Genomic DNA, 25,798 nt, shown 5'->3' with positions numbered 1-25,798 from the left:
GCTCCATAGTCAGAACTCTCCTAGTCTTGGTGACTACAGAGGAGAGAGAAGAGTCCTCTGAAAATATTTTCTTCTCAGATTAGACACACAGAAAACTCATCCCACTGCCAGTCGTTTTCTTAATAGCTCCTAGAAAGATACAGAAAGTATAGCATAATAAATAGACCATTTGTCCATATTTCCTGTGGGTGACTTTGTCCTTGGACTGGTGTAATAACGTGATTATTAAATATGTACATATTATGTTCTCAGACATGGCAATCTGAACTGTTCCATGTTGCAGTAAAAACCATGTGATTTGTTTTGAGATTTCAGTGCTTTCTGTCCCTCATGGAAGCAGAGAAAGCAGTGTTCTTTGCTCTAATTGAACCATAGAGAAGAGACACAAAGATTCCCCTTGTTTTGCTTTCCTATGGGCAGCACTTCCCCAGGGCCACTGGTATAGCTTTCACACTTTAGCTTTGAATTTGGCTCTTACTTACAATATGTAGGTTTAAGTTAAAATTAATTTTGGCTTTTAATAAGCCTGAGTAGTTTTCAGAATATAAATATTATAAAAGCAGCTAACATTTTCTGAACATTTGCCTATGTCCAGGTACTAAGCTAAACACTTTAATTCTCACAATAACCTTAGGAGATAGGGACTATTAGTCTATTATTTAGTGATATTTTATAGATAAGGAAACTCAAGCTCAGGGAGGATAAAATACATAAGGTACCCATGGTTACTCAGCTAGTAAGTGGTAGAGGGGTGGACTTCAAGTCCAGGTCTGTTTCACTCCATTAGGTCCCCTATGGAAGTAGAAGGACGTAGTCTTCATAATGTTGTAAGGGTGACTGGGTGGTTCTACCCACAGAAGTTGAGAGTGTATTCTTTCAAATTTAATGCTAAAAGCTGAGATCTTCCTTCTTCTTTTCTCCTACTGTGTACTCTAGTAGTTGAATGATGATCTGCAAATCTGATCAGAGATATGTTTTGAATATAAGCAATTTAGGCAACTAAACTCTCTCTAGAAAACTTATGCCACTTGATGTAAGTAATTGAGGTTTTATTTAAGTGCTTCTAACACTGAGTTTTTTAGGTCAGAAATATAAAACTATTAGTAAGAAACTGAGTAAATGCAGTTAATTCCTAGTCTCACTCCCAAATCTTTGGAGAGTCACAGTGTATTACTTTGGGAAAATATCTCAGTGAATAATACAACCAAATCCAGATTATGAAAACACACTTGAAGTAGTTGAATTCTGTGTAATCCCAAGAACCAAAATCATCCTGTACTCTGTAAATGTGGCTTTTGGTTCTTTGGGCTGGTCTGCCTCTCAGGACCCTAGGTATGAGTAACTTCTAGGCTTTGCTCACCTTCATGTCATCTGCATGTGGGACTAGCAATTTTTGTTTTTTTAATTTGCAAGAAGAATATGATTGGAATGGGATTTTACAGGTGAAGAATATTGACAAGGACTTCATTTAATATTACTGTGTGCAGCTTTGGTGAGGGTATTTAATAAAGAGAATTAATATTACCTATTGCTTGGGTGTGAGCTGACCATGTGCCTGCCTTCTCTTTTGAACCTCTGAACCATTGACTGTACTTATGCTTGTCTTTCTATTTATTTTTACCATTCCCTCTGTGAATGGCTAGAAATGGGAATCAGATGAACAGGTCTTTTTGTAAGTGATCTTGTCATTTAAGGCAGCTTATGACTGGCTCTCTCCATTTATTTCAGTGAACAGCCTATCCCGCTCCAAGTATTGTTAAGCCGGGAGGCTCAACTAGAACCCTGCACGAATACAGAGTTTGGGGCTAGTTCTTTCATCCACTCACCTGCTTCCTGCCATGAGTCACACTCATCACTCTTCCCAGAGTCATCTGCCCTGTCTGCCCCACAGCACAATTCCCCCAGTAGGTCTGCCTCGAACCTTCTGACTTCAGTTGAGGATAGCATTGACCCCTCTACGCTCCACAGGGAGGCCTTACCTAAAACACCAGGGAGGACTGAGAAGAATGCTCATTATGGTTGGGAACCATTGGATGTACCAGAGAGTAAGCTGCAAGGCTACAAGGGTGACAACAGCAGCTGTACCAGGTTCCTCCCACAAGAAGGAAGAGGTATTGATCAAGAACAGCCATTCCAAGAAAAGAGGGACCCTGTTGTCTCATCCCAGGTGATGCCTTGGTCACACTCAACTGGAACAGACACCTCTGAGAGAGGAGATGCACACAGACTAGGCTGTAGTCCTTCAAGTTCATCAGCTCAGTCCAGCCTTCCCCTGTACAGGGCCTGCCACACTGTAATGCCTGCTGCTTCCTCACCTATGCTTCACTCTCCTGATACTGTGCAGAAGACTAACGAATGCCTCCAAGCCAAAAGCCTCAAAACTTTGTTGACTTCAAAAGTGGATGCTGGCAGCGAGGATCCCTATAGGCCAGAGTTTCCAAGCACAAAGGGGCTTGTCCGTTCTCTAGCAGAGCAATTCCAGAGGATGCAAGGTGCCTCCACAAGGGATGGCACAGGTTCCCAGGATAGAAGTTTGCCAACCAGTCTAAGAAAGAACTCTTCCCCTTCTGACTCTAAGCTTCCTTTCCCACAGGGTCGAGGGAAAGGCCATTGGCCTTGGGCAAAACAACAGCCTTCTTTGGATGGGAGGGACAGACTACCTTCCTGGGAAGAACCTGCTGATTATCCTTGTCTTGCCATGAACTCTGGGCTGCTTAATAGTGAAACTTCTAGGGGAAGACAGCCCAGGTTGGCAGATCCAAGCATGTATCAAGGAAAGCCATCTCAAGTTAGAGACGCTAGGCCTAAGGAACTGGGCAGCAGTGTCGACTTGGGGACTTCCTTGCCTTTGGACTCCTGGGTGAATGTCACAAGGCTCTGTGATTCTCAGCTTAAACATGGGGTCCCTGGGCCAGGAATGAAGTCCCCCCCCCACGATTCCCATACCTGTGTAGCCTATCCAGAAAGAAACCACATCCTTTTGCATCCACATTGGAACCAAGACACAGAGCAGGAGACCTCAGAATTGGAGTCTCTCTACCAAGCCAGTCTTCAGGCTTCTCAAGCTGGCTGTTCTGGATGGGGGCAGCAAGATGTGGCCTGGCATTCATTTAACCAAACGGGTAAGAATGTAACCATGGGCAGGGGGAGTGGGAGACATATAAAAGCCGAAAGCAGAACAGAAGAGGGGTGGTGTTCTGTCCAAATAACATCCTAGGTAAGAGGTGGTAGATCTTCTGACTTTATTTATGAAGACTTTAGGACAAGAGCTAGACCGTTTTCTAGCTATAGTGGAGAATGTGGAGAGAATAATCATTAATGGTCCAATTCCCTCCTTCTAAAGGAAGAAACCAATGAGTATATGCCGGGGCTGTTGTGCTTTCTGGGCATTCTGTGCTAAGGAATGGTTCATAGGTCTTTGAGAGAGACTCAGCCTGAAGTAGGGGAGGCTGAAAAGAAAAGTCATCCTTTTATGGCTCAGGAGGGAACTGAACTAATCCATGATCTAGCTTCCAGATCCGACTTGCAATGAGGATGTCCACATTGAGCCAGATCTGTAAAGTGGTATTTCTAGATCATACTGAATCAGAAATATCAAGAGCTTCCCTGATCCCTTCAGCAACTACCAGCTTTAAAATATTCAAGGTTGTATGCTTGTAGGGTACCCATTCATTGGCTATCCATTAGATTATATTGTGTGAAGAATGAAGTCTGTACCTTAAATGTACTTCACAGACTTGTTCTGGAAATTGTAGACATGAAGAATATTTATAACTTAGATTGATATACTTAAGAACTCCAAAGCCTGAACTATTCTGGTTCCATCATTAACTGTCAGTATAAATTTGGACAAGTCACTTGATATTCCATGACTGAGTTTTTACCTGCAAAATTAGAGAATTGGTTCAATGATTTTCTTTTTAAAGATGCCCTCCAACTCTTTTTTTTTTTTTTAACGTTTATTTATTTTTGAGACAGAGAGAGACAGAGCATGAACGGGGGAGGGTCAGAGAGAGGGAGACACAGAATCTGAAACAGGCTCCAGGCTCTGAGCTGTCAGCACAGAGCCCGACGCGGGGCTCGAACTCACAGACCGTGAGATCATGACCTGAGCCGAAGTCGGCCGCTTAACTGACTGAGCCACCCAGGCACCCCTCTTTTTTTTTTTTTTTTTTAATAAATGTTTATTTATTTTTGAGAGAGAGAGAGAGAGAGAGAGAGAGAGCAAGCATGAGTGGGGGAGGGGCAGAGAGAGAGAGAGAGAGAGAGAGAGAGAGAGAGAGAGACACAGAATCCAAATCAGGCTCCAGGCTCTGAGCTGTCAGCACAGAGCCTGATGCAAGGCTTGAACCCACAAACCTCAAGATTATGACCTGAGCTGAAGTCCAACACTCAACTGACTGAGCTGCCCAGGTGTCCCAAGATGCCCTCCAACTCTTAAAATGATATGTATGATTCTGTGAAATTGAACTCAGAGAACTTTATCTTTAGCTCAGTTTCCATAACAGTACAGGTTATACTGCCAGTTGATGTTTAAATACAGCCATACAGGTATTTACTGAGTACCTAGAAGCTATTCCCAGAAGCTATTGGGGAGGGAGGGTGTCACATAAATATAAGATTTGATATTAAGATATGTTTTTTAGGATATGCATCACAGTGTAGACTTTGCAATAATGTTTATTAATATTCTCCTTAGGTACACGGGACAGGGCAGGATGGGAAGATTCTAAAGAATGAGGAAAAGCTGGTGTCTTCCTCAATTAGCTTCCTGTCTAAGGGAGAAAGAAAATACAAATGTCAAATGTTTTAATAATAAACACATATAAAAGAATATATTGCAATTAAAATTAAACTGTCAAGTATTATATTACCAAAAAAACGCAAATAAAAAAAATTCTTATGTTACCCAAAATAGGAACATTTTTCATTGTGGATAGTTTTGAAAATATATAAACTAACAAAAATCATTGATAATCCCACTATTAATTTCATGAGTTTACTTCTGGCTTTGTTTTTTATGCATATATACTATATATTTATATTTAGTATTTATATTGTTTTGTTTTTATAAAAAGCAAATTATTACAATATATGTATATAGTTTATTCCCATGATATTCTTACATTATATCCATTAGTATTTTTCTTTTGAAACACTTTTAAGGACTACAATATGCTGCATATGAATGTATCATATATTCAACAATTTTATGATACTTTATATACTTTGCTTAGAATTCTTCCAATTTTTAGATAAACTGATGATGAATATCTTTATATTTGGGCACATTTCTGATGAGCTCTTCCAAATAAATTTTTACAAGGATAATAGCTAGTTGAAGGTTAAATACTTTTAAAAATCTCTTGATATGGACTGGTAAATTAGCCTTCAGGAAGATTATACTTCTGTAAACAATTTCAAAGAGTACGTACCAAACAGTACTTTTTTGCTTAATAGTGAACAAAAACTAATTTAAAATATCCATCTGATGAGTCAGTTCTTAAAATCCTTGTCAAACCAGACTAGCCTTTATTAACATAAAGAAGGGATCAGGTGGAATAAATCAGGAAGTAGGTAATGAAGTAAAGTGCCAATTAGGATCTGTATATGATAGACTATATCTTTAGGGGAGTACTTCTTTATCTTACTGTGAAGCATTTTTTTCTTTTTTAGATTTTTAAAAATATATTTATTTATTCAGGGCGGGGGAGGGGCAGAGAAAGAGTACGGAGAAAATCCCAAGCAGGCTCTGGGCTGCCAGCATAGAGCCCCACTTGGGGCTTGATCTCACAAATGGTGAGATCATGATCTGAGCCAAACCAAGAGTCGTATGCTCAACTGACTGAGTGACCCAGGCTCCCCTATTGTAAAGCATTTTTTAAGCATCAAATTACTAAAGCAAATTACAAAGCATCTCTCCCCCCGCCCCCACTTTATTCATATAATTTACAAATAACATGTAAGGTTAAGGTGTACAATGTGATGGTTTGACATATATAATGTGAAATGGATAACGACAGTAAGGTTGGTTAACCCAACCGTCACCACGCATAATTGCAATTTCTTTGTAAGAACATTTAAGATCTATTCTGTTAGCACCTTTCAGGTAAATAATACAATATTGTTAACTATAGTCATGATCCTGTACATTAGATCTCCAGAATTTATTCATCTTCTAATTAGATTATATCCTTTGACCAACATCTCCCCATTTCCCCCACACTCCATGTCAACTACCATTCTTTTGTTTTGTTTTGTTTTTTTAAGTAGGCTTCAAGTCCAGCATGGAGCCCCAGACGGGGCTTAAACTCACAACCCTGAGATCAAGACCCAAGCTGAGATCAAGAGTTGGATGCTCAACTGACTAAACCACCTAGGTGCCCCTTAACTACCATTCTATATTTCAATGAATTTAGCTTTTTTTAGACTCCACAAAGTGAGGTCATATAGTATTTGTTTTTCTCTATCTGACTTATGACTTAAAAAAATATAAAAGCCTTATTGATATATAATTTACATATCATACAAATCACCTACTTAATATGTATAATTCAGTGTTTTTTAAGTATATTCACATATATATATGTCCATCTATCACCACAATCAGTTTTTTTTTTTTTTAAGTTTATTTATTTTGAGAGAGAGAATGTGAGCAGGGGAGGGGCAGAGGGAAAGGGAGATAGAGAATCCAAAGCAGGCTCCACGATGTCAATGCAGAGCCCGACACAGGGCTCAATTTCACAAACCATGAGATCATGACCTGAACCAAAATCAAGAGCCAGATGCTTAACCAACTGAGCCACAAAAGTGCCCCACCACAATCAGTTTTAAAGTGTTTTAATCACCCCAAAAAGAAGCCCTATACCCCTTAGTAGTCACTCCCTATCCCCCCTACCCCTCTCTCCTCCAGCCTCAGGCAACCTCTAATCTAGTTTTTGGCTATATATTTGCTTATTTTGGACATATGATATAATGGAATCGTATAGTATATGGTGTTTTGTGACCAGATTAATTTTGACATGATTATAGTTCCTAAAGAGTTGTGTATAAACATTGTCCTTGACCTCTATTCTAAATTTCATAGAATTTTTTTTTTTAATTTTTTTTTTAACGTTTATTTATTTTTGAGACAGAGAGAGACAGAGCATGAACGGGGGAGGGGCAGAGAGAGAGGGAGACACAGAATGGGAAGCAGGCTCCAGGCTCTGAGCCATCAGCCCAGAGCCCGACGCGGGGCTCGAACTCACGGACCGTGAGATCGTGACCTGAGCTGAAGTCGGATGCTTAACCGACTGAGCCACCCAGGCGCCCCTAAATTTCATAGAATTTTGAAGTTAGGCAGACATTATCTTAAAAATAAAAAATAACTTTTTGTTAGGGAAAATTTCAAATATATTCAAAAGTAATGAGTAAGAGTAAATGTTACAATAGCTGTCCAATAAGCTAGTACTTATGACTAGCTACTTATGACTAGCTTCCATAGTGATTATCTTGGCCAGTTATCAACATATGGCCAATTCTGGTTTACCTATAGCTTCTACCTACTGGATTAGTTTAATATCTATCTATTTACTTATTTACACATTTTATTTTATTTTATTTTATTTTATTTTTATTTCCTTGAGTAATCTCTACACCCAGTGTGGGGCCTGAATTCATGACCCTGAGATTAAGAATTGCATGCTGTACTGACTAAGCCAGCCAGGCACTCCTCTACTGGATTATTTTAAAGCAAATTCCAGACATTATATCATTTCATCCATACATAATATGGAATGTATCTCTAAGAAATAGTGACTCTTTTTAAATGCAAAACTATAATTTTATTATATCTAAAAAATTAACAATAATTTCTTAATGTAATATAGTAACTAGCCAGTATTCACATTTTCTCAATTGTGCCATATATGTCTTTTCACAGTTGGTTTATTTCAAATTAGTATTCAAACAAGATCTACACATTGCATTCGGTTGATATGTCTCAAGGCTTTTTTTAGCCTATAAAATTTTTGTCTGGTAATTTATTTATGGAAGATTTGGTCATTTGTCAAATCCACATTCTAGATTTTACTGATTATATTCTGGTAGTTTTTTTTTTTTTTTTTTTAAACATGTTCTTCTAGCCCCTGTTTTTCTGTGATCTGGTAATTAGGGATAGAGGCTTAATTAAAATCAGGTTCAATTATTTTTAAGATTTTATTTTTTGGGGGGTGCCTGGGTGGCTCATTCGGTTAAGCGTCCGACTTCGGCTCAGGTCACGATCTCACAGTTCGTGAGTTCGAGCCCCGCGTCGGGATCTGTGCTGACAGCTCAGAGCCTGGAGCCTGTTTCAGATTCCGTGTCTCCCTCTCTCTGACCCTCCTCCGTTCATGCTCTGTCTCTCTCTGTCTCAAAAATAAATAAATGTTAAAAAAAAAAAAAATTAAAAAAAAAAAGATTTTATTTTTTTAAGTAATTTTTACACCCAAAGTGGGGCTTGAACTCATGACCCCAAGATCAAGAGTCATGTGCTCTACTGGCTGAGCCAGCCAGCCAGTCACCCCCAAAATATTTATTTATTTATTTATTTATTTTAATGTTTGTTTATTTTTGACAGAGAGAGAGAGAGAGAGAGAGAGAGAGAGAGAGAGAGCGAGCATGAGTGGGGGAGGGGCAGAGAGAGAGGGAGACACAGAATCTGAAGCAGGCTCCAGTCTCTGAGCTGTCAGCACAGAGCCTGATGCGGGGCTCGAACTCACAGACTGCGAGATCACGACCTAAGCCGAAGTCGGTCACTCAACCGACTGAGCCACCCAGGCGCCCCACCAATATTTTTAAATAAGATTTCAGAGATGGTACTTTGTATTTCTATATCAGGAAGTGCATGATGTCTGGTAGGCTTTCTTCTTGTTACTATTGAGCAGTACATCTTAACCCTACCTTCTGTCAAATCCATAAATCCCCTCAGCTCCTTATAGGTGGCCACCTTCATCTCTGCTGAAATATCTTTAAAAGAATTAGTCTATTCCCAGGGGCACATGGGTGCCTCAGTCAGTTAAATGTCCAACTCTTGGTTTCAGCTCAGGTCATGATCTCGCGGTTTCATGAGTTCAAGCCCCACGTTGGGCTCTGTGCTGGCAGTGCAGAGCCTGCTTGAGATTCTCTCTCCCTCTCTTTCTGCGCCTCCCCAACTCTGCTGTCTCTGTCTCTCAAAATAAGTAAATAAACTTTAAAAAATGAAAAAAAAAAAAGTCTATTCCCTTCAGAAGGTTCCAGTGGCTACCACCTTGTCTAGGAATCACACTTGACTTTACTTGAAGAGCACCAAATTCTAACCATTACAGCTACAATTTTTAGATCTGGCTGCCCATCAGAGTCAGCTGAGGAGTGTTTTTTTAAAAAACACAGAAATAATTTTATATAAATGGGATGACAGCACACATGTTGTTTTTATTACAGACATTTTCCTGTTTATCTCTGATCCCCTTGCATGAGTCCCTGCCTTTTATCCTCCACCTTCCCAGGTAGTAATCTAATGTGCATATTTCTGTATTTTTCTGTTGATATAATCCTATGTAGACCTAAATATACGGTTTTTTGTTTGTTTGTTTGTTTGTTTGTTTTTTTGGCCTAAGGTTAGTATTACAGATTCCTCCCCCCCCCTTTTTAAGTTTATTTATTTATTTTGAGAGAGAGAGCACACACATGAGCAGGAGAGGGATAGAGAGAGAATCTCAAGGAGGCTGTGCACAGTGCAGAGCCCAACAGAGGGTTCGATCTCATGAGCAGAAGATCATGCCCTGAGCCAAAATCAGGAGTCAGGTGCTTAGCCAACTGAGCCACCCAGACGCCCCAATTTTTTCCCTTTTAACTTAACAATACTTTATGAAAATCCCTCTAAGTCATCTAGTTTAACTCAATTCATTATTTTTAGTGGCTGGGCAATATTTTTAATTTTTTTTAATGTTTATTTATTTTTGAGAGAGAGACAGAGACAGAGCACAAGAGGGGGAGGGGCAGAGAGAGAGGGAGACACAGAATCTGAAGCAGGCTCTAAGCTGTCAGCACAGAGCCCAACATGTGTGGGGCCAAACTCTGGAACTGTGAGATCATGGCCTGAGGCGAAGTCAGAAGCTTAATCACCTGAGCCACCCAGGTGCCCCTGGGCAATATTTGTTATTGAAGATACCATAGTGTATTTAGCCATCCTGCTATAAATGGGTGTTACTTTATTTCTAGTTTTTTGGCCACTTTAAATAATGCCTCAGTAAACTGGTATTTTTGCTTCTTATTCCCAGGAGTAGGATTGTTGGATAAAAGGGTAAATATATTTTCATTTTTAATGGATATTTCTAAACAGCTTTTTAAGAAGACTATAACATTTCAAATTTTCTTCAACAATGTTTGAGGATATTCTCCTATGCTTTTCAGGAAATCCTTTTGTTTTGTTTTATTTTATTTTATTTATTGATTTTTAAAGATTTTACTTTTAAGTAATCTCTACTCCCAACTCACAATGTTGAGATCCAGAGTCATATGCTCCACTGACTGAGCCAGCCAGGTGCCCCTTGGGGAACCTTTTAAAAAGAAATATTCCCAAAAAAAAAAAAAAAAAAAAAAAAAAGAAATATTCCCAGACTCCACACCACAAAGATTCTGATTCAGCAGGGCTGTGGAGAGATACAGGAATCTGTATTTTTAAAAGCTCCTGGATGAATCTCAGGTGGTATTGGAACCTCTGCATTTAAGTACCAGGAAATACTAAAAGTAATATTTAGCTTGATCTTTTAGATTAGTATCAGGAATATCCTCCTTTAGCCAGATACGTATATTAGAATCAAAATATCAAATCAAGACATGAATTGGTGATAGACATATACATCAAATGTAGGTCAAGGGCATGTGCATTTTCAGAATGGAAGACTTAATTAGTTGTATTGGGGCGAGCCCCTTGGGAGTCACATATCCAGTTTGGAGCAGCTCTTAATAATCTAGCAAGATGTTGAGGAAGAGATAAGCATTTAGTAATGGTTCAGAATTTAAGCATTTAGTGATTGAGCGAAGCCAATGGGGAAATAAAAGAGCATTACACATATAAAATATTGTTGAAGAGCTCCTACTCATAGTAATAGGAAGTGAAAATCAAGAGACTTGAATTTTAATTCTGGTTAATCTACTTACTACCTTTCAGACCCTGGAACTCATTTTCCTGTTATATAATATGAGGAGGTTTGATAGATGATTACTACGTTCATTTCAATTTCTAACTGGACAGAAGATAATGTTCCCTTTGTCATCACAGATGCTCTAGAGAACAACTTTGTCGGACAATTTCCTCTGTATATATTTTAAGTCTTGGGCGTAAGTCTGAGAGAAGTAAAGCTGATTGTGCTTACATAAATGAAACGAGGCAAGATGGGGACATTCAGTTGTCTGTCCACAGAGCCCCTTCTATAACAACGTTCTTTAAAGCCTGTGTTCTGAGACTCTTGTGGCCTATAGGAAACTATCCGTATTCTGAAACTCCTGTTTCTACATCTCAGGAGTACATCCTTCACTGGATTTAAGGATGCTTATTTGTTATTCCATGAAAAAAGAACTGAGTTTCTTGCTCTCATGCTGAAGTTAGGCTTCGGGAGAAGAGATGGCTTCAACCTGTATTTATGTTTTCCTCCTCAGGCTCTGCAGATGGTGTGGGGAGGAGGTTGCACTCAGCCCCTGGCCTTGGTCTCTCAAGGACCCCAACAGCAGAAATGGAGCACAGTCTCCATGAAGCCAGCACAGTGCCTGCTTCTCAGGTAGCAGCCTCAGGTCCTAAAGTGCTGGCATGGGGTGGTGCATTGGGACAGGAAGTGTGGAAAGATATAACTGGTAGGGTTGGTGGTAAAGCAGGAATATGGTAATGTGGGGCTGTTAGAAGAGAACAAGGTTAATGATGGGGCTTCTTTTGAATGAGAAAAGATTGTCATATGGCCACTACCTTTCAAATACATTAATTCAGGTCTTTAGTAGTGAGTCTTACCCTATTTTCTCCCATATCCCTGGGGACAGGGTCTGTGGGAAAACCATAGGTCTGGTGTTTTGTGTCTGCCTCTGTATGTCTGTGTGTTTGAAGGCTGCACCTTGCCGAGGCCCCAGCAGGGAGTATGGGGAGGATGATCAGTACGGTGCAGAGAACTTTCACCGCATCTCACGCAGTCTCAGTGGCACAGTTGTCTCAGAGAGGGACGAGGCTCCAGTCTCTTCCCACAGTTTTGTAAGTAGAATCAGGGTCTCTATTCAGAGCACTGTATTTCTTTTGCTAGGTAAAAATACACTATATGTGAAGGGGCAGGGGAAATTAAAAGCTGTAATTTGGGGGAAGGCCATGTGCACTCAGCAAAAATGATGACACATAGTCATTACTTTATTGACATACATTTTGTTAGAGCCCAGAGGGATGTCCCTTCCCTAGAGCAGTTCTGGAAGGCATATTAAAGGGTTCCCTAGGGTGAGAAGAGTCCTACTAGCCTTGAGAGAAGTCTGAGAATCAATGGCTGCTGATTGGATCAAAACCCATTGTACTAATCAAAGGAAGGGAAGAGATGGGATGAGATATTTTTTTTTGCCTTTTCCTCCCCACTCCAGTATATGATTGAATGGGATCTAGTATGCTTTCATGCTAAAATAAAGCATGTGCTTGGCAAGAAAAGGAAAGTGATTTAAAATCTTCCTCCTTGAGGCTTTTCATATGGAATTAATGCAGTGATCTGTAGGTGAAAGGGACAACCAAGTCAACAGAGATCAACAAAGTCAGATAGTTTCAGTGGCTGGGTTTATAAATTATGCTTTTGAGAATTTCACATACTTGCCCAAGCAAATTGAGTTTTCATTACAATGGAAATTAGGATGCAAAGCTCTAGTGCACTAAAGCTTGTTCACCAGGTCAGTTTGATAAAGATTTAAAAAAAATTTTTTTTAGATACATGATATAAAAATAAAAAGGTACAAAAGGGTACAGAGAGAAAACCAAGTCTCTGTTCCACTAGTCCTTCAGATCCACTTTCCCTCCCAAACAGCAGTCATTTTTTCCAAGTTATTGTTCATAAGTTCCTAAACAACTGTGAACATCTTGTCATTCTTGTTGGGGAAGGTGGTCTTTTCTGCCTCACATTTGTTCTCATGTACTGTTAGTGAATTTAATAGCAAATTGTTACTCTTCTAGGGAGCTGGCTTTCTTTCTCCTGATTCCTATACCATTTTATTCACTGACTCATTCTTTTAAACAAATGCTTATTGAGCATATGTTCCAGGTATTGTGCCTGGTGCTGGGGATATAGTGGTGAGTGAGCTAGATGTAGTCCCTGCTGTCATGGCCCTTACAGTCTACCTGGGGAGACAGATAAATAAAAGAATTATAATATGATAGGATTTAATGCTATGGAAGCATAATAGAAGGGACATCTAAACCAGACTTGAGGGATCAGGGAAAGCTTCCTGAAGGAAGTAAAATGAATATAGTCTGTAAAGGGACTTCAAGCAGATATTCATTGAATTAAAAGTTTATTTGGTATGGCAGGATTAGAGTCTGGCGAGGACTCTGTTGGACAGAATTAACAAATGAGACTGGAAAGAATATAACTAAGAGTCATATCATGAACCACAGTACGAAGTTTGGGAGCATAGAGAGAAGCGGACATGTTGGAGAGCAAAGAGGAAGTAAAAATCATTGGGACTTGGTGTCTGATTCATATGGGGAGAGGAGAATCAAGGATGATAACCTAGAATTATTGGTTGACGATGTACTTGAGGGAAGAGATATGTATAATTTTGGATATACTATATTTGAGTGGAGATATCTGGTAGGCCTTTGGATGTGACACATAAAAGCTTGAAACCAAGATTCAAGAATCATAACCTTTGAAAAGAGGGAAAGAATATTGTGAGGAGAAGGAAAGAATATTATAAGAAGGATATATCTCTGATGAATATCATATTTAAATGGTTTATCTGAAGAACCCTAAAAGGAGTGAGGACCAGAGAGGTAAAAGGGAAACCAGCGTGGCATCACTTCTTCTGTGCAGAATAAAGGAATAGTTGGCTATGTCACATGCTGAGAGGACTGGCACTTGGTCCTTAGGCCATATGGTAAATGCTTCCTATGTTCCATGCTGTGGTAGTTGCTATGAGCGTACACTGATGAAATAACACAAATTTTGCCCTTGAATAGCTTACAACTTGGTTAGGAAATAAGATACACTGGTATATAGATTGTTTTATTTAATATATTATTTATTAGGTGCCTGTTCCAGGTGCTATTCAGGGTGCTGGGAATACTGGAGTAAAAAGAAATGTATTCTACCAGGAGAGAAAGACAATAAACAAGTAAACCCCAGACAATGTATGATCAAGAAGAATAGAACAAAGCAAGGGGATAAGGAATAGAGAGGTAATAGTGGTTATTTTCAGGGCTACTTTTGATACAGTAGTGAGGCAAATCAGCTCTAAGGAAGTAACATTTGATCAGTGACGTCAGTGATATGATAGTGTGAGCCATGGGAAGACTATTCCAGGTAACAGAAACAGAAAGTGAAAAGGCTCTGAGTTGGAATGAGGTTGGTGTGTTGGGGAAAGTTAAGAAAGTCACAGTGAAAAAGGCACAGGAATGGTAGAGATAAAGTGAGAAAGATCATCACCATTGCTACACATAGGAACTTAACAGGCCACAGTGAGGAAGTAGCAGGCTGGGATAGGAAGATCAGATTGGAGGCTGTTGGAGTGGTCCAGTTGAGTTTAAATATAAAACCTATAGGTAGAAATGAGTGTTCTTGACAAAGGCAACTAAAGGAATCGTGAATGAGAAGTGCGAAATGAAGGGCAATGTCAGCATTGGAATGAATCTAGGTGACTTAGGAAAATGTGGTACCAGGAGGTGGAGTTTGGAATGATGTTGGTTTGATTTTGGACATATTAGTGTTTCAAATGTTAAAGGGGCTATTTCTGAGACTTTGCCACAAAAGTGAATGACTAGTGGAGTATAGTCGTTGACACAAGCATCAGTGGTTACAAACTTGACTGGCAAAAGAGGAGACTGCACTATAGCAGTGACGGGGGAGAAGGTGGAGTAGCAGAATTCTTGATTGTATATTTAAGGAGATACATTTTTAGTTCCCAATATTTAGAGTATAGAATTTTCTTTTTCAGTCTCGCAGTCTTTCTGATTTTTTTTCTCTTTCCTATTTTTTCTTTTTAAATTTCTATCTCAGTCTGACTCTACTGTTAGCATTAAAGAATGGGAAAGTGAGGGCTATGAGAAAGGTTAAAGGAAGAGGATCTGCAGTTCTGTGTCTCCATTTCATAGTGGTCTGGATGTCCCTAGAGGAGCTCATGGGAAGAGTGAGTCAATTGGGTCCCTCTCCAGAGCTAGGCATATTGGTACTCTAATCCCCTCCATCTCCCCCTGCTTGCCTCACTGTGTTTACCCAACCATATCCTGCTGTGTGTTAATCCTCATCTTTATGTTTTTTTGTCTTGTCTCACTATAAGGATTCATCAAATGCGAGGAAAAAGCCTTTGGAAACCGGGCACCGTTGTTCCAGCTCCTCTTCCCTCCCTGTCATCCATGACCCTCCTGTGTTTCTCCTTGGTCCCCAACTCTACCCACCCCAACCACAGTTCCTGTCCCCAGATGTCTTGATGCCCAGCATGACAGGGGAGCCCCATAGACCCCCAGGTAACTCTCCCCAAATCTAATATTATGTGCCAGAATGTGGTACTTTTCAGGGATGACCTAGAAAGATCAAATCAGTATACCTACTGGGGGTGGGGGAGTCCCAAGGTGGGTGGTAAAGGGATATGAATTACCACTTTAAGATCAATCATTGGTTTAGGTGAATTGTGATTGAATTATTACTTGGGCAACATGGTTCTTTGATTTTGGGGGCTCTGGTCTAGATCTTTAGAAACTGAACTGGCTCTATCATGATAAGCTTATAAGTGACCAAGGAGAGTTAATATTCAGTCTTTAGGATCCTCCCAAAACAAAAAGTGTCATCTATAGCTAGTTTCTCTCCTACTATCCCCTGAATCTCAGCTGAGGTATAGTCAGGAGGACAAGGAATGAATGGGAAACCTGGACAGACCCTATGTATGGAATACCTGTGCCATATACACAGACCCAGACAATCCTAGGGAAGGTGGGTAGCATCCTTTTGGCTTTCTTTGACCCTCTATAGTAAGATTTGCTACTTTTCTTCCACATGAAGAGGCTGAATCTATAGCTTAAGGCAATGATTCTCAATGGGAAATGGGAGGTACTACTGGCATCAATTAAGTGGAAGCCAGGATGCTGCTAAACATCCTACAAAGCACAGGGCAGTGTTTACCTACACCCACCCCCAACCCCCAACAGATAGTATCAGCTCAAAATATCAGTAGTGTTGAGATTGAGAAACCCTGGCTTACAGATATAAATGCCTTGGGGCAGGGAGTGGTTGTGGTTCTAGAACAGAAGAGTAGTATTGCTGATATGTGTCCAAATTTTAGGGAGGTTTGGATAAGCAGGCCTTCTGGGTAGATGAACTTTCTATCACTCAGTGGAACAGCCAGGTAGCCAGCCCCTTTGACAGTTGTTAGGGGCATCTGATCCATCAGCCAGTATTTTAGTGCAGCCTGTTCTGCACTAAATGTTATAGTGAATATAGGGGAGAAAGAAGGTAGCTCTCTGTTCTTAAAGAGCTCAAAGCTGAAATAATCAGAATGTGCATGCATATAAGAATATATTGCAGATGTTGATGGGCTATAAAAATAAAGAATGGAAAGTATTTTTTAGAAGTGATTTTTAAAAATTATGTATTTTGTTTTGTTTTGTTTTTTAAGTAAAGGGGAATTAATGTGTAGAAAAGACATTCCACACTATATATGTGGTAGGAGTGTGTGAACAAAAACAGAGATCTCAGAGACTAAGCAAGAATGCAAGCAGAAACAGATTAACTAGAGTGAAGGTACCAAATTAAAAAAGCAGAGTGATGTTTTGGAGTGGTGGCTCTAAGAGTAGAGTTGTTACACTGAGTATACATTTGCAATATTAGGGAGCCATTCCTGGGGAGGGAGTGGAGGAAGAATTATAGTGGAGTAAAGTGGAAGTATGGCAACATTTACCCAGGTAGGAGGGAAGAGACTTGATTTTGGTGTATATTAAGAATTCTTAAAAATGAAATTAAAAGCAAAGCTAGTCTTCTTCCCCTGAGGTGTATGCTCTTGGAGGTGTGGGGAGTTGAGAGGTACAGCCAGGAATGATCCTCTGGGAAGGAGAATGGTTTACTGAAGATGCTTAATATTTGGGTTTCTTTTTCTCTTTTCAGGAACTTCGAGGAGTGTCCAGCAGTTTCTGGCTATGTGTGACAGGGGTGAAACTTGCCAGGGGGTCAAGCACACAGGAAGGACTCTGAACTACCAGAGTCTCCCCCATCGTTCCAGAATAGATGCCTCTTGGGGACCATGGTCAGAGACCAACCAGCATATTGGGGCCAGATTCCTGAGTACTCCAGGGTGCACGCCTCAACTGACACACACTGCCACACTACCAGAAAGGCGCCAGGGCCTTCAGGTTCCTCATGCTCAGTCCTGGGGGGATCTTTTCCATTCATCCTCCCACCCTCCCATTGTTCACCCTGTGTCTCCACCATCAAGCAATCTTCATGAACCCCTGAGGTCAGCTTGGAATTTGGGTCCTACTCCTGGGTCTCGAGCCCCTGGTCCTCGAAGAGTAGATATGCCCCCCGATGATGACTGGAGGCAAAGCAGTTATGCCCCACAATCTGGGCACAGGAGAACAGGGGGAGAGGAGTTTCTATTTGTTCTAGCAGATGCTCCTGGAAGAGAGCAGATAAGGGCAAGGGCCCTGCAGCACAATAGGTGGTAAGGGTCACCCCTTCCCTTTCCTGGAACCACAGCCTTCTCTGTTAAACTGTACTGTGGAGGAGCTGGCACCCTGCATCCCTGCTAGGGTTGTGCTAGTCTCATCTCGATGTAAGAGTTGGCAGTGTCCTAGGGGTACCAGGAACCCCTAACAAGACCTGGCTCTTTGAGAGGGAATATTTGAAATTCCAATTTTCTTTCACCTGGCAAAAGGAAGCAACTGCGGTTTGGGCTCTATTTGAGCCACTTTACAGATGAATCCATATTACCCCAGACACTAGTCATTTCTTAGGATCTTAGGGTCACCATTTTATTCCTGGATCCTTTATGCCCCCACCTGCACCTGAGCCTTTATCCTGTGTTCCCTAGTATACTGCCAACTTCTATTCTTTGTTTTACTTACCTATCCTTATTACCTGACCTTCTGTCTCCCCATATCTCATCCTCAGAGGGACATGTAGCTGTGTGGTCATGGTCCTGACCACATCATTCAGGGCAGCCTGTTTGCCCCGTAATTATGAACGGTCAGCCTTCCCTGTGCCCCGACACCTTAGGCCTAGAATGCAGAGCTGCCAACGTAACATTTGCCCTTCTGAACAGATGGAGTCAGGCACACTAACACACCTTCCTGTCCTCAGCAGCAGAGCCATTACTGCCACTTGCACAGTCACCATTGTAAACCCTCAGAGTCAGCTAAACTATTTTAGGGCCAAACATACTGTTTTTGTAAAGTATTTTTCATTAATAAATCTTTAAGATAGTTGTATTTAATTCCTTGTGATTTAATTGTCTATTTAATGCCTTTTGTATGCTCTTGCTCTTTTATGTCGGGGATGGAGGGGAAGGCCTGAATAAGCAAGAAATATCAATTCCCAGGGGCCTGGGGCTCCCAAAGAGAGGATCATGGCACAAACGTGTGTGTGTGTGTGTGTGTGTGTGTGTATGTGTGTATGTCTTTTGACTGAGTGAAGGTGAGGAGCCAAATAGTTGGATATATACTAAAGGTAGGAATTAATGGGCCCCTAAAGTAGAATGGCTTTCCTTGTTATTACTGTTATTAGTGTATTTCCTATTCCTTTCCTGCTAAAAAACACAACGTTACATGCTTTATCCTTCCCTCCTTAGGGAGATTTTTTGGGGATTCAGACACCTCTTAGAAACCCACTGCTCATCTATGTATTCTTGGTGCCCTCCTTCTACAAGTTTGTGCCTCCTATCCCTTCCTTGCTCTCTTCCCGTGGCTGCCGCTACCCTTGCCTTCCCTGTGGAATTTCTGTACTTCCTCTGGTTGTCCTCAAATCATTGAAGCAGGTAGAGCTACTGATGGTGAAGAGGAACAATTATTGCACAGAAACAGCCATTTTCTCCTCTGCCTCACTCCCAAATTCTCCCTCTAAAGGATATTTTGTGGGCTCCCTTTGCAAAGAATACCCTTTGGACACTTCCCTGCCTCTTTTATCCCACGTCTCAAGATCACTGAAATTGACAGAAAGAAGAGGTAGAAAGGTGTTCTTTGAGACCTTTGGGCCACTGCTTACCTAATTAACACCATCCATTATGAACAGATTATGAGAATTTAATGTTCAGGAGGATAGCAGGAATTTCTCATGCCACTTGGATTGTATGCCATCAAGATATATAGATCTTAGTGGCTATGCTGATCTCTGCCCTGTGATTCAGTACATCTCCTACTGTCATACACATACCTTCTAGTAACTATTGATTGAACAATCAGTTCTTGTCCCACTACTCCCTTCCCCATGAAGGTCCATCCCTATAAAGTTTCCGTAAGTCATCAGGGCTCAGATTCTGTATGTGCACAGAAGTACCATATGAAATATTTTTTATGAGGAACTAATTTCTCTATGTATCCCTCTGCCTTCCAAATCTCTATTTTCTGAATGGATCAAGAGGGAGGCTGTGTCATTTTCAGGTGTATACTTTGTCACTTGACAACCCTTGGTTGTCATCCCTTTCCCCTTACCTATTTTGATTCTTAACCCTTGGAGCCTATTCTGCTCTATCTATATTCTCACCCTGTGCCTTCAGACTCTTGACAATTCCAGGCTCTAAACATAAGGGTCAGATAGATTCTCAAACTCCATTTTGAACGGTCACTTCCCTCCAGAACCTACAGTGCCTCCTCTATTTTCCTGTCCCTTACCAACCAAAGTACTCGGATTTGGTAGTCAAATTGTTATACATTTGTTTCTCTATTAGTAGGAGATTCTGAGGTTTGAATAAGTCTCGCCATCTTACTAGGAGCTCCATGAGAGCCAATGTCATGTTTCCTAGCGCTCATTCACTGCAGCTACTAGCAATAGATAGCCCTCCCTCTTCACGGTCTATTGTTTCTGCCTGCCCAGAATTTTAACCTGATCCCTTGGCCTCGTCCTGTTTCTCTTCCAGCCTCAGTAATTTTGCCCAGGTCCCTAGAGTCTGCCCCGCCCCCGCCCCCGCAAGCGCGGTGCATGCCGGTCTTAGCCCCTCTGTAGGGAAAGAGGGTCCGCCATGTTCCCCGGCGGCGCCGCCGCTTGGCTCTGGTAGCCGCCGCCCCCGCCCCCAACCCCGCCCGGCCCAGCGCCTAGCCGAGCCCCGGGCCCAGCATGGCCGCCCCGGAGCCGGCCCGGGCTGCACCGCCCCCACCCCCGCCCCCGCCGCCCCCTCCCGGGGCTGACCGCGTCGTCAAAGGTGAGAGGTGGACGAAGCCCTGGGGGCCTGGCCTGAGGAGCTGTGTGTAAGGGCGGGCGGGAGACCGTCCCCTCCGGAGCGGGCCCGGAAGGGCGGGCGAGTGACTGGCTGCCTCCCTTGGGGAGTGGCCCCTGGGCGGGCCCCTGCTGGGCTGGGCTGAGTCGGTAGCGGCGGCTCCGCGGTCTCCCGCATGCCTTCAGGCCCGAGGCGGGGGTTTCGCTCTCGAGGTCTTCTAGTTGTGGGGGTGAGTCTCCGATCTGCAGTGAGCCCCTTTCTTTTCCTCCTGGGCCTGTCAAAGCGGCCCAGAGGCCGCGATTAGCTTCTTGCTCCGCGACAGCTGCACGCCTGGCTTGCCTGGGCGGACCGAGGGGCTCGGAGACCTTCAGCCACGCGGGGCCGGGCGATGAGCAGTCAGAAATCACCTCGGCTTTGGCCCACGCCTGCTCCCCAGTGACAGCCGTCCGCCCGATTCGCGCCTAGTTAGCGCCAGCCGCAGGGGTTCGCGCTTGGCCCTCAGGTGTCACTCTACGCGGAAACTGGGGGAACCATGTGGGATTGGACAAGGGTGAAGAGACGAGGCAGGATTTGGGGTCCTGGCTTTAAGTGCAGAGAAGATGGAGAAAAGGCAGCATAAAGAAAAAAACAAAAAACAAAAAACCTGATCGATAGGAAAAAGCATTTACTTAGAAAACCGTCGACACTGGTCAAAGGCCAAAAAAGGTTACCCCTCACCTTGTGAACACATACCCATAGAAAAAAATTAAATATTTCCAGGTGGGCAGAATATATGTATGTTTACCGACAACAGGTCAGCAGAAAAAATTTAAATAGAGAAATTGAGGGCAAATTGTTGCTTCAGATTTCCATGCTCTCTAGGAGAGCCCATCAACTTCATACACTGCTGTGGAGGTGAAAAACAGAATTTGAAATGATTTTTATTTACCATGCAGCTTGGTCAATACGTTGACATCATTTTAGAATAAAGTTTTCTTTACCGTATTACATTTATTTTGGAAAGGTAGATACTTCTTTCGTTTGTTCATTTTCATTCAGCTTCTCAAATATACTGGTACAATGTTTAAACACTGTTAGTCCACTTTTTGCAATTTGACCAGAAATGTTTCCATTAAAATATTTAAGAACAAGAAAACCTTTTTCCTTTGTGTTTTTTTAATTTTAATTTTTCAATTTGAGCCTCCTTTAATGATAACACTGATTTGTATCCAGGCTTATGTAGACAATTTTTAAAAGTTAGTGGTATATCCAGTTGGGCCAGTAATTGGAATGAGCTGATTAAAGAGTTTATGGAACCCTGAGAAATCTGTATAAAAAGAGAAGAAGAGAAAAAAAGATTGGTAGTTCAGGCATTTATCCTAAGTTTTGCGGGGGTTGGGAACAGAGACATGGGCTGACTCTTCTTTTTCTGAGTAGGTATATGAGTTGTATGTTCATTTCTCTGGGCACTTTTCACCCTACTGTTAGGACTAGTCACATTCCCGAACAATGAGTTTTTGCTATCCTTATGCTTGTGAGTCTTCTTGGTTTTTGTCATATATATGGTAATGTTTTCCCTGTACTGCTTTAATACGGTAAAAATAAGGTATATTCCTTAGGGGTAAGTTGTGAATCCACAACAGTCATATTTATAGGTTATTGGTGTGGAATAAAAGTCATTTGATTTAGGTAAATAGGAAAAGAACTTGTTGGTGTGGAAAATTATACATTTATAGAATTATAAACAGAGCTCATGGATATAAGATCTCATGTGCTTGGTAGTATATTCTTCACCAGGACAATTTTGATTTCTTTATGGAATTCATTAGCAATTGGAAAGGCTGATAAGGATCACATGTTTAGAAATGGTGGAAACAGACTAGTTTGCCCTGCTCATCTCAGCTCTGGCTTCCTCAGAAATACTGGGAAATTCACCTTTCATACAGAAACCATTTTTAGATTTCATCTTCAGGCTTCTTTCTTGCTTGCCTTCTTTCAGTAATTGTACCATAATGTTTTACTTGATGAGAGAGAACACCCTTGCCAGAAAATACATGACCACGGTGCTGGTTCAACTTGTTAAAATCCAGATTTCTTATAAGTCTAGTATGTGCTAGTTTTGGATCTATACCATCTCATAGTAATAATATTATGGACACCATCATTGGCATTGAATACAGGTAGTCTTTTACTTTCTGAAACTTTTCCTTCTTGTCTCTAAATTTTATGCTCTTACACTTCTAGTTAGGAGGCCGGTTTTGAAGGGGATATAGATCTTTCTGTGTTAAAGATCATGTGCCTGAAGTTCACTTTCATGTGAAGTTTGAGATCTGGAAATACTGTAGGTGATTCATGTATTAACGTAATTAGCCTTTTAGTGAAATTATTATATCGCTGATTATGGATGATTAGGTTTCCTGGTTGGTTCAGGCAAATTCATTTCTGAGCCTACTCCAGCTGCTGCTGGCTCAGGTCAAATTCTGTTTGAAAGTTGCAGTAGCCCAATGGTTTAGGTGAGATAATATGCCCTCTTAGCTATTTTCTGTTAAGCATTTTTCTGTTCTTCAGCTAAAATAAGAAGTTGGAAATAAAATAGAAACAAACTAGCAAAAATGGCTAATTGTATCTGCCTAAGTGCCTTACTGCCACATCAGCAAAATTGGTATTGTAATTGAAGCATAAAACCCTGAATTTATGTATATTGCTCTCCCCCTCTCCCTCCCCCGCCAATTTACTTGACCTGAATTGTCCAGATGCTACCTTTTATTTCCAGATATTTTTAAATACTTCTTTTAAGTGCTTTTTGCCATATAAATGAGGTCCCAGATTTGTAAAACTTGATTGTCTCTTGAGATTATTAGATCTGTTAGTCTTGATATAAAAAATTCACCGTTATCACTTAGAGTGCATTGTCTATATTGTGTATATGTTCATTTAGTATGTACAATGTGACTCACTTTCTTTTGCATTCAATATTTTTTCCTTATTTCCTAGGTTATATTAATCTTATGTCTTAGGTGATCACACTTTCAGATTGAACCAAAATGCTGAAGTATGTGTGTGTGTTGTTTTTTAAGCTGATACATTTCTGTTGGGCAGACTTACCATTCATTTAGGTTCTATTGCCAGCTGTCCTGCTTATAAATCTTAGGTCACTTGGCTCAAGAATTGTCTAGTACCTTAGTTTTATTAGGATTGCTTATTTTCATTACAGATTTTTAGATGACCCACATATGTTGGGTCACATGGCTACTTCAGTGTTTCTTGCTAGTTCTATTTCATCATATTTTAAAGCAACTTGAATTTTAATTTTTGTTTACAAAATTTATTTTGCAGACTTACCTATCCAAAAAGATAACTTTTTTTTTTAAGTTCGTTTATTTATTTTGTGTGAAAGAGAGAACCAGCAGGGGAGGGGCAGAAAGGGAGGGGGACAGAGGATCCAAAGTAGGCTCTGTGCTGACAGCAGAGAGCCCAGTGCGGAGCTCTAACTCACAAACCTCGAGATCATGACCTGAGCTGAAGTCAGATGTTTAACTGATTGAGCCACCCAGGCGCCCCTAAAAAGATAACTCTTGAAAATGATTTTTCTTCTTCCTTCCACCCCCATTAAACTGTTAAGCATACTAAAATAAATCTTCAGTACCATGTGTCCTAAAGAAAGTGAGGGAACAGAGAAAATTATGTGTGTGTGTGTGTGTGTGTGTGTGTGTGTGTGTGTGTATGAGAGAGAGACAGAGATAGAGGGAGGGAGAAAGAGAGGAAAGGAGAGAACATTGTGGTAATTGTCATCTTAGAAGGAAAATGCCAAGGAGGAAATACAGCTGCTCAGTAGTAAGGCAAAAGCTCAGGTTCCAGAACTATTCGATGAATTAGCAAGAATTGAGGAAAAGTTTGGTGAAAAGAATCTTAATTTATTAAATGAGGTTTATCTTAATACCAGTCATATGACTTCATTTCATTTTATCATAAAAGTGTTTATTTACACACAGATAAAATTAGCTGAAGATAATTGGGCATCCTTGTATGTTATGTAAAATTTATTTTGGAACACCAGAATAATCAAATAGCATAATATTTATTAAATGCCTGCTGTATGCTAAGAACTGTAGGGAGACAACAAAAGTATAAAAAATGAAAAACAAACTTGGTCCTTGAAGAAATAAGTATTCATGAGAAGTTATTTATATATGTCATAAGGATGGGTCATTAATTGCTAGATAAGTGACAGAGCCAGTGACTCGTTTGGGTTCAACAGAGATAGATAGTGATGACTCTGGACTGGAATGGTCTAACAAGGGTTTGTATAGGAAGAAAGAGACCTTGAAGGAAGGGTAGGATATAAATAGGCAGAGGATTGGAACCACTTATTTGTGCAACATTTATTGAGTACCAAAGCATAATTATTAGGTATTGAGGATACAGGCTTGGATTAGATACAATTTAAGTAAGATAGATTCTCTTGGAGTGCTGGCACTCTAGTGAGGGAGATATCATTGCAAATAAATAATATAACAAATTTTGTACAAAGTGCTATTGGAGCTATAAAGAAGGAGTTGACTCCCTTATTTGGAGAAAAAGCATCAGTGAGAGGATTATATTTTGAGGTGAGCCTTGAAGGATGAGAAGAATTTTTCCAGAAAGGAGGTAGGACTGGAGTAGGGAAAATAGCAGAAAGGCATGGAGTTGGGAGAGGGGCGGGGGGTGGGAAGCTTGAAAATTTGTGACAGTAGTATGTAAAGTACCTGGCTGGGAGTGGCAGGAGATGAAGTTGGAAACAGTCTTTTGTACACTAAGTTGAGGAGCTGAAACTTAAGCTAATAATCAGTATAGTCTCTGGATGATTAAGAACACAGGCTCTGGAATCCAATTGCCTGGGTTTGAATCCTAGTTCAGCCTTAATAACCTCTCCACTGTACACAAGATACTTAATGTCACCAACCTTCAATGTTCTCATCTGTAAAACAGAGTTAACAAAGTATTATTATGGGGTTTTTGAAGGATTAATGGAGATGGGCCAAATAAAGTACATGGGCTGGCACATGATAAATATTCAACGAACGGTAGCCATTATTATTATTGAACGTTTTAAAATAGAAGAGTGATCCAGTATCTTGGTTTTTGAAAGGTAATATAGTATTGTGTAGAACAAAATAATAGCAGGGAAGATGCTTGGAGTATCAGAAGATTGGGGCATCTGGGTGGCCCAGTTGATAAAGCATCTGACTTTGGC

At 40.8% G+C, this 25,798-nt stretch overlaps 2 protein-coding genes across 21 annotated transcripts in view; both read left to right on the top strand.

Annotated features, from left to right (window-relative positions):
• Positions 1-18,651, top strand: part of USP54 (ubiquitin specific peptidase 54) — a 133,897-nt gene extending 115,246 nt beyond the window's left edge. For 11 of the 17 annotated variants that reach the window (XM_042907951.1, XM_042907953.1, XM_042907960.1 and 8 more), the window contains 5 exons: positions 1,729-3,122; positions 11,662-11,780; positions 12,098-12,238; positions 15,508-15,694; positions 17,325-18,651. In XM_042907951.1, coding sequence (XP_042763885.1) covers positions 1,729-3,122; positions 11,662-11,780; positions 12,098-12,238; positions 15,508-15,694; positions 17,325-17,884 — 2,401 coding nt within the window. In that variant the 3' untranslated portion in view covers positions 17,885-18,651. Of the gene's footprint in view, positions 1-1,728; positions 3,123-4,699; positions 4,880-9,441; positions 9,507-11,661; positions 11,781-12,097; positions 12,239-15,507; positions 15,695-17,324 lie in introns of those variants that run through there. The other 6 variants (XM_042907961.1, XM_042907957.1, XM_042907956.1 and 3 more) reach the window with 4 other exon arrangements.
• Positions 18,652-20,513: 1,862 nt separating this feature from the next.
• PPP3CB (protein phosphatase 3 catalytic subunit beta) overlaps positions 20,514-25,798 on the top strand; it is a 72,828-nt gene continuing 67,543 nt past the window's right edge. For 3 of the 4 annotated variants that reach the window (XM_042909073.1, XM_042909074.1, XM_042909072.1), the window contains exon 1: positions 20,514-20,571. The gene's annotated coding sequence lies outside the window, so the exon portion shown is untranslated. The remainder of the gene's footprint in view (positions 20,572-25,798) is intronic. The other variant, XM_042909071.1, reaches the window with a different exon arrangement.

The sequence above is a fragment of the Panthera leo genome, chromosome D2 (genome assembly GCF_018350215.1).
Source record: "Panthera leo isolate Ple1 chromosome D2, P.leo_Ple1_pat1.1, whole genome shotgun sequence".
Taxonomy (NCBI): Eukaryota; Metazoa; Chordata; class Mammalia; order Carnivora; family Felidae; genus Panthera; species Panthera leo.
This window is presented reverse-complemented; position numbering and strand designations above follow the sequence as displayed.